Here is an 18,295-nt window from a genome sequence, read left to right as displayed (position 1 = left end):
AGCAGGGATATCCAGATTGCTCTATAGAGCAAAGCAGGGTGATGCTGGGGTGCACTCCGAGTGAGAGTGCTGAGAGCACGGCCCTTGCGCTGGGTGTACTTTACGCTACAGACACACTAGGCTTCATATGCTGGAGAAGATTGAAAGCAGAGGATGCAGCACCAGGTGGCACCCAGGTAAATTGTCAAACCATACTAGATAACAGTGGGCTATAGTCTTTATGGTGGTTGGAGTGTTCATTTAAGGAAAGTACTGAATAGAAACAGCCAAACTACTCGAAGGCTTTCTCTGTATCCAGACTCATTTATTATTTTTATTTACATGCGCTAGCAAATCATGCATTGCATGACAACCGCACAAAATCCATGTAAATAATGACAAACTGTAATAATAATGGAAAAAATACGTGACGAGAGATCTGCTTTAACTTACATTTCCTATAGCCATCTCTGACTGGCTTAATGCGAAGATTATCTCCTATATAACTATCAGTATTTAAAGCAGTTTTTCCTCTCTTTATGTACTAAAAGCTAACAAAGTAAGAAAGATGTAATGAAACCCCAGAGAGCCAGTAAATACAAACTTATTTTAAGTTATACAAATGTCTGTCTAGAGGGTTTTTTCGAACCAGGTTATGAAGATAGATGCATCTTTGTTTTAGCATTAACATACTTGTAACGCATGCAGGTCAGCTCTGCCACAATACATTAATTCATATTTTAAGGGAGCCACATCTACCCGTTCCCATGATTTAGAATGTTGGGAAGGATCTCTACAGTAGGTTGTTAAGACGTGTTTAAGTCCTCGAGGGCCAATCATATAGTAATAGTGTAGTAGTAGTCTAGTTCTTTAGAATGGAATGTACTGTTCCTTTAATGCCAGTATTGCTGCCAACCTTAAATAAACAGGACATCCCATCCTGGCTAAGGCTTTTAGTATGCCACATTGTGGCAAAGAAATTAATTGGCTTTTAGGGGGTTTAGCCAAACCAGAGAACCGATAACTTATAGCATGACGGATAGATGTTAGCTAGATATCATAGAGTCAACGTAAGAGAATGGAAAACACCTGCAACTGTCAATGCATGTCCTAAACACCATAAAACCATGACACTTTAACACAGCTCTCGCTCGTTCTGATTGAAGAAAGACTTTCCTTGTTTTATTGTGCTCTCCGTATTATGTGCATTGTCCCAGTTGTAAGGATACATTAAAGTATACATGGACGGAATGCTGTAAATTCTCTGTTCTTAAGTCCTACGGATTACATCAATCCAATGTCTCTTGCTCGTCTCCATAATGACATTTGTGGGTGCAGAAGTCGGGTAGACCTCAATTATTCTAAACAGACTGAGTCATAAAATGACTCAATGTTCTAAAAAAGGAAAAATGATGGAAGATTTCATCATAAACGCAGCGAGCGTTTGAAGGATATGAAAATGCAGACGAGATTGAATGCAGCGGATGAAGTCTGTGTCCGTTAAAGACTCTTCGTTCACATCATTACTTCTACTTTAGATTCAACACCTTACGGACTATTGCCAAATGATATATACTGGAAAATTACACAAGTGTTAATGGGTGGCAGTTAGAAGGTTATGAATGCAGTTTATGAAACGTGTTTAGAAAGGTGACATTTAATATCTGCTTAGTATTTCTATACCCTTAATAATCCAAGTGTCATTTGAGTTTGTCTTTATTTTTTTTTATGTTCACAGTTTTGCTGTGCACCTCCTTCCACGCTACAGCAGACACTGCTTCATTATAAACGTATTGTTAGCCATAGAAACGTGTCTATACCAAGGTGTAACTTCAATGTATGTAAATTAAAAATACATCAGATGAAGAGGTGAGGTAAATAGAATATACACCCAAATATTTTATCGTTTTATTTCATTTGCCGTTATGCATATCAGCTTTTTTTTAATTGGCAGCATTGTGGGGGGTTTGAGCACATAAGTTGATTTTATTTTTAAATTATGTAATTTCAGTTTCATTTTAGGTTAGATTTCTATCGGTCAATACAAAGAAACATGTCTGAATCTTTGAGAGAGTGGTTTATTATAGCAATCCATCTTTTTCCACTCTGTGTGGAGTTGATTGGGAGGGTAATCTTGCAAATGGCACCTAAAACTTTCTCCACCACCTGGCCTGGGGGCTGAGAGTAATTATAACGACGAGTTGGGTTGTCTATAATTTAGGACCAGGGTACAGGGCTTCCTAAGTGATCTATGGGGTGGGGGTTGTTTTAATAGTGCCAGAGTCACAAGGCATTTTGTTTTATTAAATCACCTACTCACCATGCATCTCGTGGGTTTGAGAGGCACTTGGTCCTGTTAGGGCTAATTGCTTGGACCTCCCAAACCTAAGCCCCTATGGGAAGACTTAGGGTTGAGGGTGAAGCATCTTTGAGAGTAATAGAAGGGATGTATGCCATAACTCTAAGTTCCTCTTCAAAGAACACTAAGCACCATAATCACTACAGCGCGCTTAGCTCAGGATGCTACTGGCTCTCATAGAGGCAGGGACCAGCACCCAGTGCACACCAGGTAAGAAGTCATCTCACTTGAAAACATTTTAAATACTTACACTGGGGGGACACCAGGGCACTCCTGACACAATAACTATTAGAGCATTGTAGTGGTTATGGTGTTTGAAGTTTTCGTTTAACCCTTCAGTGTGAAGTTCAATTGTAAATCCGATCATAAATGAAAAGCCACGCTTGAGGCCAATGTTTCATTTTGGCCATTCATGCAAATGTTTATTTTGACCATTTGTCATAAAACCTGTTTCCAGGATGATGCACTCACACGTTCTACTGAGTACACAAATGATCTCATGTCTAAGCAATAAGCAGTCAGTCAGTAAGCAGTACTTTCTCACATCATTACTGCGTGACCACGGCATAGACCCCAGCTACAGGACCGCAGGATCCCATGAACCATTCTGAAGGTAATAACATCTTCGAGGTGTTTGCAATATACCCAGAATTCTAGGGGATGCTCAAATATAATAACCAAGCTACAATAAATCATTCCTCAGCTATAAGACTGTGCTTGATGTCCCCATTAAATCAATGATTTCTAAATGTAGAAATTCCTAGCAGCTAACCCGTAGAATACTTCTGCAAATAGCATTACTTTCTAGTTTTGGTGACAGATTGCTTTCTAAAGCTGCGTGAAACAAACAGCACCCAGGATCACCCTCCTGCATAACAGTGATAGGATTTAATAGTTAAATAAAAGCAGTTTCCATTCACCTGTTCAAAGGAAACTGTAATTTGTTGAAGCAGTGTACTGTGCGTATGGCTAATTCTAGATAGTTAGCATTTTAACAAACAAGGGCTAACTTTTCAAATTATTTAATATTATGATAAACATTTTAATTTTGAAATATTTTGATATATTGATAAATTTTTCTATATGTGATTATTTTCCTCCCATATTTTGAAGATATTAAAGGACCACTCTAGGCACCCAGACCACTTGAGCTTAATGAAGTGGTCTGGGTGCCAGGTCCTTCTAGGGTTAACCCATTTTTTCAGAAACATAGCAGTTTCAGAGAAACTGCTATGTTTGTGAATGGGTTAAGCCTTTCCCTATTTCCTCTAGTGGCTGTCTCACTGACAGCCGCTAGAGGCGCTTGCGTGATTCTCACTGTGAAAATCACAGTGAGAGCACGCAAGCGTCCATAGGAAAGCATTATGAATGCTTTCCTATGTGACCGGCTGAATGCGCGCGCAGCTCTTGCCGCGCGTGCACATTCAGCCGACGGGGAGGAGAAGAGGAGGATCGGAGGAGGAGAGCTCTCCGCCCACCGCTGGAAAAAAGGTAAGTTTTAACCCCTTTCCCCTTTCCAGAGCCGGGCGGGAGGGGGTCCCTGAGGGTGGGGGCACCCTCAGGGCACTATAGTGCCAGGAAAACGAGTGTTTTCCTGGCACTAGAGTGGTCCTTTAATTTTTAAAATGTATCCAAAAATATGAAATCAGTGTAAATGCTTATAAAACAATATTAATTTAAGACCATGTTTCGATTGCCTAAGATTTTTTATGGTAAGAGGACAAGTATAGGGGGGTGAGATATCTAGGAGGATAGAGCTCCAGTTGCACTATATGGCAATCACTGGTTCAATTCCTATCACGGCCAACTCAATCTTCTGAGGTTGGCAAAATGAGTACTATTAGGTTGGGTGTACAACACCAGCAAAGACATTATGGGCAACATACCTCCCACAGATAGGGTGGACAGTTAAAGGGCTATACAATTAGAAATTCTTCTTATACATTGAGATATCAGTGAAACATTAAACTGCTCTTACTTGAACAGAAAGGCTATTGCAGAACTGAGTCAACCTTTTTGAAATTTCCTGGGTGAATACTCCATTAAAAGGATGCTGTAGGCACTATAACCATTTTATCTAATTGAAGCCAATTACTGAGGAGATTAGTCTTATGCCAAGATCTGGTTTATAAAAGGCTAAGAGTAGATGGCCACTAAGTTCAAACTGAGAGTCTATCTCGCTGAGGTTCTGGATCCCGAATTGAAAAGGCTAGGCAAACAAATTGGAAGACCACACTCATCCCTACATGAAACATGTGTATGTCTGTCTGAAACAATGCACATACTGGGATATTGTTCATTGTGTGCTGGGGGCTACTTGCACCCACAGCACACATGCCACTGGCAGCTCATGACTCCGGGCTGCCTAATGTCGATTCTGTGCATATTTTGTGTATGTCTTAAGCGTCCTCACGACAAACATGATCAACTTCTCCCTTGCAGGTAAATCACCTGCAATGGGTAGATTGCTTCCCCCTCTTTCCATTGCAGTTGTTTTTTTTTTTTTTTAACCCTCCCTCTGTATACTCGCTGGCCCAGAGTGCACACAAGTGTTCTGATCTGACAAAATGGTCCAATCACAGGCTTCTCTATGTGTTCAGCTTGGTACCTTAATAAAGGATCACTTTACTAAACGTTTGTGCTGGACATTCTATCTTTTTAATATTCTTTTAGGTTCTAATCATTGCTCACTTGGATGTTACTCTCGCACCACCGCTTGCTATAGCTCTGATATTAGGCCCAATGGTTTTCAGCTAATGTTGCATTAATTGGATTACCGTATATGTCTTTATATTAAAAAAGACAAATCGAGGGACCAGATTGTCTGTTGCAGTAGTAGCCAACCTTCGTCACTCCAGATGGTGTGGACTAAATCTCCCCTGATTCTCTGCCATTATGGCTTCAAGAGCATTATGGGACATGTAGTCACCAATATCTGGAGTACTGAAGGTTGCCCACCCCTGGTCAATTGTATTCTTTACTGGTATTTGTGTCTTCTGAATAGATATTGCATTTTGACATGCTTGTAACTTAAAATGATCTAGACCCGTCTCCATCAGAAAGCATGCTGATGTCTTCAGTCTCATTCAATAGAATTCTCCTCATAGAGAAGCATTGGGGACAAGAAGCACATGCGCGGTAAAACTCCGTGCTCATCCTATTAAATGCTCTCCATGAGAAGCATTGATTGAAGAACCGAGTCGGACTCCGACAGAAGTAAAGTGTGTTTAGTTCTGCAATGAAAACATTACTATATCCACTAAATGGCAATGTTTTCAACTGCAGGAATAAATGTACAGAGCCACTGCAACCAGACTACTTTATTGAGATGAATTGTTCTGAATGTCTATAGTGGTCATTTATTGTGATAGACGTACAATTGCCAGGAGCTGGACATTTAAATACACAGTCACAGCTTTCCCTTTAATCACTTGTCTATTTATGGAGAGAGAGGCGAAGCATTCCGTTCTTTGTCTATCCAGCAGTTGTACGGTTAACGTTAATAGGGGTGAATATAAAATAATGTTTTTTCTTTCCTTCTGTTAACCTGTTACCTGACCTCATAGCTGTGGCTCTCCATTTCAGCGAAATCGCACACGGATTATGCTAGATTCATTTTATAGCCGAATGGAGGATCGGAGTGCTGTAGTTGTATTGCCTCTGATTTTGCTAATAAATTTTTCATAGAGTGTATTACGTTAAAATGACCCCGTAGAATACGCAGGAAATGAGAAGTAGATCTGCCTGGGAAAGAAATACGGTGTTAAATACGACAGAGCGTGAGGCAATGCTTCGGAGTAGTGGGCGTGTCTTCTTGCAAATCCTCAAGTTTCAGCAATATAGCGAAGATTTAGGAATTGGTTCTCATTGACAAATAACTCTGTTTTCTTATTTTTTTCTCTTTCAGCCAACAAGCTACATTTTGGCTGCTCATTTTTTTCCACCAGAAAATAAGGACGTATATATTGCTCACCAGGGCGCTTTCATTTTTATTTTATTTATTCCAAACAATATTTCTGTAAAAAGTCATTTTGCTCTGGCATTTTACTTGAATGTGACAAACATTTACTCTGTAATTCCAATATGACAGATCTTGCGAGGAAACGACATATTCAGTTTCTATCATATGTTACAATTCTGATGATATAATGAATTTCAATTGTTTTTGAGGTGAATGCATTCAATGTGTGCCAATTGTGTCATTTTTATATACCGTATATATTTTTTTAAATTTCACATTAGAGTTGCCAATCTGCTCAAGGTTTATTTAACCCCTTAAGGACCAAACTTCTGGAATAAAAGGGATTCATGACATGTCACACATGTTACGTGTCCTTAAGGGGTTAAATAAATGGTCTGAGACATAATGTAAAGTTAGAATATGTGCAGACATTGTCTTATAAATCATCTCTGTGCACATACACCCTTGGCTATCAAACTCTAGTAGAGATCTCTTTTAGTGTCTCTTAGCGGCGCACCTCCTAAATGTTGGAGACATGCAATGGACCCCCTTATTGTTGTTTCACCCGAAAGTCTAATTAATATATAATAATATGAAGATGAATAATGTGAAAAATTATATTCTATTTGAACAATTAACATGTGAAATAACATACATATAAGTAATATTAAAGTGAACATTCTGTTCCAAGCAAGAAAGAACCAATGGCTGTGGATATGGAAATCACAGTTAAAAACAGGCTTTTGATTGGATAATACAGACTAAAGGGATACATCAATCAGCCCCAGATCTGGGTAATTAAGGAGCTTAGTTTTAAAAGTACCACACCACTGTTTTAATGTCCTAGGATTCTTTCCTTCAAAATGTTTTAACAAACAATTCACATAAAGCAGACAATCCTGAAAAAGGAATCAGATCTGGTCCTGCAAACTACAGCATTAGTGTAATATTTGTGCGGACCAGGCGCCCAAGATGGCTGGACACATTTCTTTATAGCTCCTGAGCTACAGGGCTAATTTGGTGTTTAAACATCCTCAACTTGGCTACAGACGGTGGCGCACCGACTTACCCATAGCCTGAATCCCTTCTTGCACGAATTACACCATTTCGACAGGCACTCAATACGATTGGTCCTAGCACAACTGGAGGTCAGATGGCTGGGAGAAGGGACCGATCTCCCGGCTCAGGGTACACACTATCCTGAGGACTCTCTGCTGACCGTGGGGGTTTTTTCCAGTCCCCACAGGGTAAACGATTGTCACAGGCCCTGCGGTCCTAGGGGGCCGACTGGGCACCCCATTCTTCATTTGTAGTGGAGAAACTGCTGCCGGTGTAGCTGCACTGGGGCCCGCCCGCTGATGGGGCCCATCGGGTGGCCCATGCACTTAGGGCCACCCAATGAGCATGTGTCTTCAGATGTATTACAAGGCCGCAGTGCTGACCGGCCCTTTTAAAAATGTCAGCCGCAAGTAGTGCTATGAAGAAGTGACATCTGGTCACTTCCTCTCACCTTACTCCACACAGGAGGAAGGAAAGGCAGAGTGGAGGCATAGAGGAGGGGAGAGTCAGCTGACTCCCATCAGCCCCAGCCACTCTCCTGCACCCAAAGGGTAAGAAACAGGAGGGTGGCTGAAAAATTAGCTGCATGTGTTTCAGTATGTGTGTGTGTGTGTCGGTATGTGTATGTGTATGTTTGTGTGTTTATTTGTGTTTAACAATGTGTCATTGTGCGTGTCTGCATGTGTATTGGTGTATGTAACTGTGTGTCAGTGTATTTGCATATGTGTCTGTGTATTTGTGTATGTCTGTGTATCTATGCGTGTGTGTGTTTAAGTGTATACACTGCATACAAATGCACGCCTACATTCAAACACCAACATTCACACACATACTCCATACAAAAACATGCTTACATTCAAACACAAATTGAGTGTATGTGTGTATATATGTATATATAGATATATACACATATACATATATACAAACACACACACACACACAATATACACACACTACATCCACAACAAATGCACTAACACGCACTGTGTCCATTTTACACATGCATCCAATACACAAATACACCCTGTTTTACCTTTGCACAAACTGCGGACTTGGAGGCTGGCCCTGTGGGTGGGCTTGGAGGCAGGTCCCCGGGGGCCTACACCTTGAGCTGTGTTAGGGGCCCCAAAATGTCTTTCTCGCACCTATGAGTGGAGCTGGTGGGCCAGAGGTGGGAACTAACCTTCACTGAAAAATGTTATGCCACTTGCCAGAACTTCTGGCACCGGATCCACAACCGTACTCATTACTACAGCCGCCCAGGCACCGATCTCGAGTGCTGCCATGGCTCACAGACCTTCTTCCAGAGTTGCATGCACCCTGCCATTCATATCCCTGGGGAGCTCGGATGGAACTCTCTAGGGTCAATGGTCCCACTAATCGGAGTAGGGGGGTCAGTGGACATTGGTGCCAGGATCTCTTTAAGACCTGGGCTCGAAGACTGGAGGAATTTTGGTGCAGCGGATGCCGTTTAGCTTGCCTCCATATACCTATACCCTCTCTAGCAGTGAAGCAGATCGACGACATTATGATCGGTGATGGCATGGACTCTCCATTATGGCCTATTCAGGGCATAGGCTGAATATGAAGGGGCGACTTACAGTTCTAACTCTTAGTGGGCAGATCTTATATGCTAAATTGCTGTTAGTACTTATCTGTTAGTACCCTGTGGCACTGCCTTTATTCTACACTTACTAGTTGTGATCTACTATCCTTTCAGTGATTAATCAGACACACTGTGTAATTTGTTTTAAAGTTAATCTTTCATTTAATTTAAAATGAGGCTCTTGAATTATGTTAGTGGCATTCTGTCTTTTCCTTTCACGTACAGGACATCAGTTGATAATATGTGATCTAAGTCATATCTTAGAATCGTATTGTGCTTGTTGCATGAACATCCAATGTCTTTAAATTAATGTCAACGCTATTATGTCTACTCTATTATCTATATGCCTCAATAAAGCTTTGATTGACAAAAAAAATAATAATCTGCATTTGCGAAGTTTTTTTTAAGGGTTATTAGGCGTAATATCCAATAATTTATTTTGAAAAACATGGTCATTCGTAGAAATCAATGGCTTCTTCATAGCTCAACATTCATTTAAAAGAACATTCTAAGCGACCTAACCACTAAAGCAGCCTAGGGCCCCTAGAGATATCTCTCACTAACAATTTGAAATAAACAGGAGGTCTTCGTGATCCAAGGACTGCCCCCTATCCACGCCACATTAATAATGAAGAATTAAAATGTCCACATTATTTTTCTGAGATTGCTGTGCCAGCCAATTCTTTGATACCAATATATGTTAAATCAGGGGACTAAGACTGAGTAGGCAACATGAGACTCAATACAGATAAATGCAATGTTATGCAATTTAGTATAAAGAACAAACCTAGCACATATGGTCTAAGAGAGAAGGAGTTAGATATAATGTTAAATACGGAGGACTTATTAATTATAATTATATACAGCAGCCTATCCAGCAATATACAATGGTAGTAAGGTACTGTCATGTATTTTAATGAGACATTAATTCATATAATTTAAAAAATGTTTATTTTCTGCTGGAAGAGAACTGATACAAGGGGCATGGCCACGAGCCCTCCTCCCCCATGGGACCCAGGTAAGTTGTCAAAACATGGGACTTAGGGTGGGACAGCATCAGGGCACCATAACCACTACAGTAGTAGTACAGTAGTCTGTAGTGGGTTATGATGCTTAAAGTGTTCCTTTAAATAGGTGGTAAATCTTCGGGCATGGGCTCTAAAGGAGAATATTATGGAGAGACACTAAACATTGACTAATTGGATTGGAAAATCTTAATTAAAAACTAACACCTGAAAAGCTCTGCTTCTACGTTAAAAAAAAAAAAAGTAGTGACTAAGAGCATATGACATACCCCCCAAACATTAATATAGCAGGGATGTGGAACTACACTCAATCCCAAGTAGTATGTATCTGGGTGCAACCAGGCCAGTCCCAGTACCAGGGACCAAATACTTGATGAAGAAAAATGGAAGAAAGCTCCAGGCACTCCAGGATACAAAAAGGTGGTTTGACAAAGACCGTGTAGGTCGAAACGTTGTGAAGGGCAGTAGGTTCAATAAATCCTGGAGTGCCTGGAGCTTTCTTCTATATTTCTTCATATCCCTCAACATTTGCATACTGAAAAGTATCACCAGCTCCATCCAAAGGGGAAGGCACATCCAGAAAAGATGTGCTTTTTGGGGCCAGCTCCTGATAGCATTGATATCTTGTTGATAAATCTAATTTTTGTGGTCAAGAATAATTTTTATTTTTTTACTTTTGCAGCACAGTTAAAAATTATTTCAATATTTTTTTCGTTCAACAGCTGAAACAGACACGTGTGAAAAGTTTATATATCCAACTATATATATCTAAAGCATCATTTCTATATTTCAAGATATACTGGGTGCATTTTCTCCAGTAAATCCAGAGGCCCCACATTTTATTGTGAAAAATAGCCAATGCTAGTGTACAAAAACCATAGAGAAGTTGAAACAGGACCACCGTTTAGAGTGATGTAAACAGGCAATTAACAACCATGCCTCGTCCAAAGTCTGTGGGAGGGATTCCGGGACTATTTATTTAAAGGATTTAGCAGAAGGACTTGGCATCTCGCTCTTTACAGTTCGTTAAAGTGAATGTTCTGTTCACAAAAAGCACACACCCTGCTTCCCTTAAGGAGAGCAGATTGTCGGAACATCAGAACCTGCCCACAGCCATTCATGTTCTAGGAAGTCTGGAAAACCTGGAACCCAGGAAATTAAGATTAGTTTTATTTTTCTAACTGGTTGTCGAATGAATGAAAATTCCCATTTGTGGACACATGGAAAAACGTCACTTGAAACATGGAAAGCAAGTAACCTGTGTGTGTCCACATTTAATTACTCAGATCTTGACTTTTATCCAACTTTATAACCGTGATAATTGAATTCACGTCTTCTGCTGTGAATTACAACTCTACCATGCCTCAACAAACAATTATCCAAGTAGGGCTCAATGTAAAGAGACACACCAAGAACGAATTGCCTTTATTTTATATAATGAATCCTAACAAATAATGTGCTAAAAATACGCAAAAAAAAAGAAGCAAAATAATCAGGAATCAAGGCAAGTCCTTTTTTTCCTCAAGGTTTCGAGAGATGCTCGTCAGCATCTGGAGGATTCGTTGCGTGCAAGGGAGAGTCAGAAACCTCTCATTCTGGTCTATGACTTTAACAGACCAATTACCCATGTACAGCAGCAGTTTATGGGATAACTATGTTTTCACCCAAAGCAAATTCATTCATAACTCCAGTAGCCAGCCCCTACTATCAAATCATTGATAATTTGGAAATTACACATTTCTCTGTCTAAATTTAGATATTTGCATTAATTATGCCCACTTATGACAGCCACCTGCATTTTCCACCAAGATTTGTCAGCAGGTAACTTTTTCCAAACTTTACATGTGCTGATTACGTGATTACGTAAATGTAAAGATTAGTAGAGCCTCTGGCTGCTATAGATTTGACATATTGAGAGTTCAAGGAATAACCTTCTGAAAAAACATTCTTGTGATTGAGCATTTGTGTCCCATCATAATGAACAGGCTGTCACTTCCTCCCAGCCGGCCGACATTGCGGTCTTAAAGGACCGCGGCACCCGACTGAGCCACTGTTCAGCAGTAATCATAGCACCCTGGAAACATTCCGCGGCACCCCTGTGTGCACCACGCCGCGGCACACAGTTTGCGTTTGTCCTGTTAGATAGACAGAAGCTCGTTCTATCTTAACATGAAAGTGAAATGTATTTATTTGGTTATCATATATGTCTATATTTCTTAAAGGGTCTTAAAGGGGTAGTCCACACACACTATCCACTGTGGGCTATGGTGCCAGAAGTCTTTTTAGTACCATCCTATAGTAAGTAGTCAAACAACTACGGGTCATAATATTAACAAGATCCAAGGACGTACTGGTGAAGACTGGTGACAAGCCAAGTGTGCCATTTGTATGAAATGTGGCCAGTTCATGGCACGAAAACACCAAGGGAAACATACTCAGCCAATTGCAGGTGAAGTGCGCATGCACTGAGTGAACTATTTAATGTGTTCCTGGTGAAGTTGCTATGACAATAAATTGGAAAACACTCCTTTTTCCTGACAGAGACCCAGTTTGCAAGATGATAAACATTAAGAGGTGGGCAGAATCTGTGGAGATGGTCAAGACTAGCGTGCAGACATTAAACACAGGGATGGACTAACATACATTTGTTGCTGATATAAGTAATGCTTAATGACTGCTTTTTAATGACGTGCATGGAAATGATCCTGAAAACTGGAAAAATTAGGCAAAAGAAAATCTGTAAGAAAAGTGAATTGGCTTTTTTTTTTTTTAAATAAATTTTCCAATAACTTTGTGTTTAGTAACAGAAAACCAACAAACAAGGTTTGGAAATTCAAAGCTTGACATCACAAATTAGAAGTCTCAAACGTTGTAACTGTTCCACTGCATCTACAAGACGCCTCCGTAAACTTAGGCAAAATCTACTAAATTGGCGCGTTTCTTAAAGAGGTAAATATAATTCTGATTCTCCGCTACTGCCTAACGAAGCATCAAACAGAACACTAATGCACAAACAAATCCATTCATAACAGATCTTACTAGCTGTGCTCAAATGAAACATTTAAACTTTAAGTTATGAAGACGTCATTTTTTCCCAATATGACCTTAAGGCAGCAGTCAATATCAGACATACAATTGAAATGCAGAGAAAATAGCACAGTTTGAAAGGAGCATTATAAAATCAGGTTAAGTACATCTTTGCTTGTTTCATTTCTTAAGTGCTTTCTGTGAGTTGGCTCCTACCATGTAAATCTGACATCAAAATCAATAAATTTCAACTTTCGATATACAGAAATATGTGGAGTCTCAGAGTGAAATCACCATTGTGCTATCTAACATTGAAAACAGCTCTTTCCATTAGCGCCCGATCTTAATCATGATCTTAATGCATAATAGCGGTTCATTAAAAGCACACACAGCGATCGCTGGGCTTGATGTCATTGCTTTGCAGGGTGAATAACAATTATGGATGCAAATTTAAAGCTTCATACGCACTTGTAAAGCTTGATTTTCTTGGGTGGTCCCAGAAAACCCTCCCTGAGTCCCTGGCAGGGTATAGACTGATTTGGAAAATTAAAATTATAAATACATTACCAAACTGAAAATCTGCCAAAAAGCATAAATGCCCAACTGTTGAAATAAAATCACTACTGTATAAAATGCATCCAACTATTTAATAATCACCTAATAAATGCAAAACTATAGAGTAGAAAGCAAAAGCTGTGAAAATGACTCATATGTCTGTCTATAATATATACACATAGATATATACACACACACACACACATATACATACACACACACACATACAGATATACACACGCAATACTATAAGTCCTGCACTCCAACCTTTTTATTTAGTGATTGTTGCCTGGTGCTCAGCAACCCTCCAAATAATTTATCCAAAAAGCGTCAGCACTCTGGATCTTCATTACTGAGCTTTCATCAGGAGATACAACTTTTATGTCCTGATTAAAGTTCAGTAATGAACTGAAACGCTGACCAGAATGGGAAGTGTATTTCAATAAAGAGGAGTAATTTCTGGAAAGACCCAGCGTGCTGGCTTATTTTGGATATGGTTTGTATGTATGTATCCTATTTGGCCTTGCACTGCGGTGGCAGAAGGAAGCATTTTCCAAGTAAATTGATATTAACGTATTTTTAAATTGGCCTGCTGACCTTCAAAGCCTTAAACAATCAAGGCCCACAGTACCTGAAAGAGCTCCTGACATCCTACATTCCATCCCGTTCACTTCGGTCAGCCAGCAAATCCGTCCTGTTAGTGCCCAGAATAAAGACAGACTCCGGTTCCAGGGCATTCAGCCACGCTGCCCCTACCTTCTGGAACTTTTTACCGTGCGCAATCAGAGAGGCACCGTCCTTACAGACTTACAGACCCACCCACCTCTTCCATCAGGCATTCAGTCCGCTCAGATGACCATCAGAAACTCCTAACTTTTATGTCTATATGTTTGTATACTTGTAAAGTGCTATAAAAATCGCAAATAATAATAATTATTATTAGTACTCTAATAAGAGCAGGCATTGGGCTGCTAAAGCAGGACCTGCCAAGAATGGGGTACATTGACGTTGTGGCAGGCTTATGCAATGTATGATCATATAATGTAAATAAACCTCCATTATTTTTGCCTCTGTGAGGTGGTTTTAAATAAAACAATTGCATTCTGTGAAACTTGAAATTGCTGTTTAGTGAATGGATGAGTGCGCTGGTTCAGGTTTTTTTATATATATATATATAAATATATAAATTTCAAGTCCTACTAGCCAAGCCTGAAAGCTACTTGCCAGTGTGGCAGATATTTGCAGGTTTACAAAACAAAAGAGTAATCCCAGTAAGAAGACTGGAATTAAAACAACCCCCAGTCCTCCGTCCTCCCCCCAAAAAATCCAACAACTTTGTATCTGGCCACTGAGAGTGCCAGCAGTTTCCAACGGCTGAGAGCTCCAGCAGTTTTTGGAGGCTAAGAGCGCCAGCAGTTTTCGGCGGCTAAGAGCGCCAGCAGTTCCTGGCGACTGAGAGCATCTACAGTAGTACGGTAGTAGTAGTAGTAATAAATTTAGCAGAATTTGCAGCCATCCCAGAGTCAACAGAATCATCCTGAATCCAGGGTCCTCTCCAGAAGTAGCTCCCTGGTGTCCTACACCTCGGGACAGACCCTGAGCCACCGCCAATCAGCCTAGTGCATGCGCAATTCTTATCACACATTCTTGGCCAGCGAAACACTCATCCTATATTGTTGTATATCTGCTGGCTAATTTTTTCCTCTCTATTTCACAGAGTGTTGTGTACTGTGTGAGCTGGGAAATTCTCTCTTGACGTCAGTATTGACATCAGCAAAGGGAATCCCTCCTGGATAGGATTAGGGGGTGGGTTTAGGATATGGATTAGAAGCAGGATTAGGGTTAAAGGTAAACGTGAGGTATCATTGCACTCGACAAAATAAGCAGAATACAAATATGAAGTTGTTACAGAATTGGAATAAAAAAATGTGGTCAATTATTTTTTTCCCAAAATAAAACACAAAAAAATTAAATATAAACAGCAGATTTTTACCAAATTGTTAAATGAAAAGTGTGAAATTAATCTTAGTTAAAAAGACTGAATTTCGTCTAGCGGTTTTGGATTTTGTGACTACTCTAAATATAGCTCGACTCCTTCAATATTTGTTTTAGAACGCCTGAAAAAACTTGAAATGCTACATATATTGTACATTTTAATAACAAAGACTAATTAGTGAATCTATTTTAACTAAGTTTTCTTTAATTGCACTTGTTGTGTACAAATTATTTACTGTAAAATGGAGGGATTTACTCCCCTTCCCCTCCCCCATGTTATCAATGTTGCATTTATATTGTTTATTACCTTACGTGTATATGTATAGTATAATTATTTTTTTTTAAATGTAAAAAAAAATCTCCCTCCTTTAAATAATACAATATAATATGTATGGGTGTGAATGAACAGAAATAGTGAAATTGTGGTAAAATAAATGCATGGCAAAAAGATGTTGGTCACAAATGCATCCCATCTCAAAAGAGCTTCTTGGCTCTTTAAGGGACTGGGGAGTACAAAATTCTATTTTGATAAATAATTTTTCAGGACAAGATTTTTACAAATAGTATAGAATTATTTTGTCACGGCTCACAAAGGGGGTTAACAAAATGCAGATGACCAAAGAGATTCATTAAAGAACCACTTCACACTTAAAAAAAAAACACCAAAAAAACTAATTTGGTATACCCCCAATGAATACATGCATGAATATTTTTACGTATGTATTCATTGGGAGTATAGTCTAAAAGAGGTTTAAAAAGCTGCAGTTATTATGACTGCAGCCTTTGTAAGCCCTCCCCTTTCTCCCAGAAGAGATTTTCAGCTAACAGAAGTAGGAGGAAATCAAACCTGGCTGTTTGATTGACAGCCAGGGGGGAGTTCCCGAGTTAATGTATAATGTCACAGAAATCAGCAATTTTATAAACTGGGGTTAAACAAGGAGACTCCTCCCGCAAAGTTTTTGGGGCGTGTAGTGGTCCTTTAACTATTTGTCAAACTCACTGATATCATGTATTTTAAAAGTACAATTCTGCTTACTGTTTTGAAAAATACATTTAAAATAACTTAACATAGATAGTATGGTGAGAGCAAACTATATACACCAAGTATAAAACAGATAAGATGTATAAGACAGGCAATATTACCATATATCTTGAATTTGTCTAAATGTCGTGGTGCTGAGCCGTTAAAAGTGGCTCAGACTATAGGCGCCTTGTAAAATATTCCTGAAGTGCTCAGACTATAGGCGCCTTGTAAAATATTCCTGAAGTGCTCAGACTATAGGCGCCTTGTAAAATATTCCTGAAGTGCTCAGACTATAGGCGCCTTGTAAAATATTCCTGGAGTGCTCAGACTATAGGCGCCTTGTAATATATTCCTGGAGTGCTCAGACTATAGGCGCCTTGTAAAATATTCCTGAAGTGCTCAGACTATAGGCGCCTTGTAAAATATTCCTGAAGTGCTCAGACTATAGGCGCCTTGTAAAATATTCCTGGAGTGCTCAGACTATAGGCGCCTTGTAAAATATTCCTGAAGTGCTCAGACTATAGGCGCCTTGTAAAATATTCCTGGAGAGCTCAGACTATAGGCGCCTTGTAAAATATTCCTGGAGTGCTCAGACTATAGGCGCCTTGTAAAATATTCCTGGAGTGCTCAGACTATAGGCGCCTTGTAAAATATTCCTGAAGTGCTCAGACTATAGGCGCCTTGTAAAATATTCCTGGAGAGCTCAGACTATAGGCGCCTTGTAAAATATTCCTGGAGTGCTCAGACTATAGGCGCCTTGTAAAATATTCCTGAAGTGCTCAGACTATAGGCGCCTTGTAAAATATTCCTGAAGTGCTCAGACTATAGGCGCCTTGTAATATATTCCTGGAGAGCTCAGACTATAGGCGCCTTGTAAAATATTCCTGGAGAGCTCAGACTATAGGCGCCTTGTAATATATTCCTGGAGTGCTCAGACTATAGGCGCCTTGTAATATATTCCTGGAGAGCTCAGACTATAGGCGCCTTGTAAAATATTCCACTTTTAACGGCTCAGCACCACGACATTTAGACAAATTCAAGATATATGGTAATATTGCCTGTTTTATACATCTTATCTGTTTTATACTTGGTGTATATAGTTTGCTCTCACCAGACTATCTATGTTATTTTACTATATACTTTCTGTTTGATTTGGAGTGACTCACACTTGGAGATTTGAGTACTTTTATCAATATTTTCCCTTTCTTTTATTGTGTTGTATATGTATTATTTAAAATAACCTGTTTTATTAAAACTCATTAGAGTGATTCTATTCAGAACTTACCAGCTTCCCTGTCTCTTAGACAGTAATCGGGTGAATTTTCAAAGTATACAAGGTCGTTGGGAGTAGGTTTCTTAAATTTCTTGTTGGCTACAGTGAAGCCAGTGCCATCTTGATTCATAACCACTTGTATGGCTCCATTATACTTCCTCCGGAGGAAGTCCCCCGTTTTCCGAAAATCTCCCATAGCCAGCCAACATGTCCGTACAGTGCAGGACCCACTCACTCCATGGCACTTGCAATCTTGCTTCATGAACCTTTTCACAGCCTTTACCAAGAGATCACAAGAAGAGATAAGGCACATATTTTAAGTTATCATTTTAGTATCTCAACATAGGATTGGCTGAGACTGTCAAGGAGCCAGATTAAGGGCAGAGCCAGCACAAGTCAAGCACAGCCCTGGCCAATCAGCATCTCCTCATA

The 18,295-nt window shown here is 39.7% G+C and overlaps 2 protein-coding genes across 3 annotated transcripts in view; one reads left to right on the top strand and one right to left on the bottom strand.

Annotated features, from left to right (window-relative positions):
• ST7 (suppression of tumorigenicity 7) overlaps positions 1 to 18,295 on the top strand; it is a 366,953-nt gene that overhangs the window by 111,216 nt on the left and 237,442 nt on the right. The gene's annotated exons all lie outside the window — the stretch shown is intronic.
• Positions 1 to 18,295, bottom strand: part of WNT2 (Wnt family member 2) — a 40,322-nt gene that overhangs the window by 3,017 nt on the left and 19,010 nt on the right. For both annotated transcript variants that reach the window (XM_063445093.1, XM_063445092.1), the window contains one exon: positions 17,876 to 18,140. In XM_063445093.1, coding sequence (XP_063301163.1) covers positions 17,876 to 18,140 — 265 coding nt within the window. The remainder of the gene's footprint in view (positions 1 to 17,875; positions 18,141 to 18,295) is intronic.

Source organism: Pelobates fuscus, chromosome 3, assembly GCF_036172605.1.
Source record: "Pelobates fuscus isolate aPelFus1 chromosome 3, aPelFus1.pri, whole genome shotgun sequence".
NCBI classification, from domain to species: domain Eukaryota; kingdom Metazoa; phylum Chordata; class Amphibia; order Anura; family Pelobatidae; genus Pelobates; species Pelobates fuscus.
Note: the sequence above shows the minus strand (reverse complement) of the source record. Positions and strands in the feature narration are given on the sequence as shown.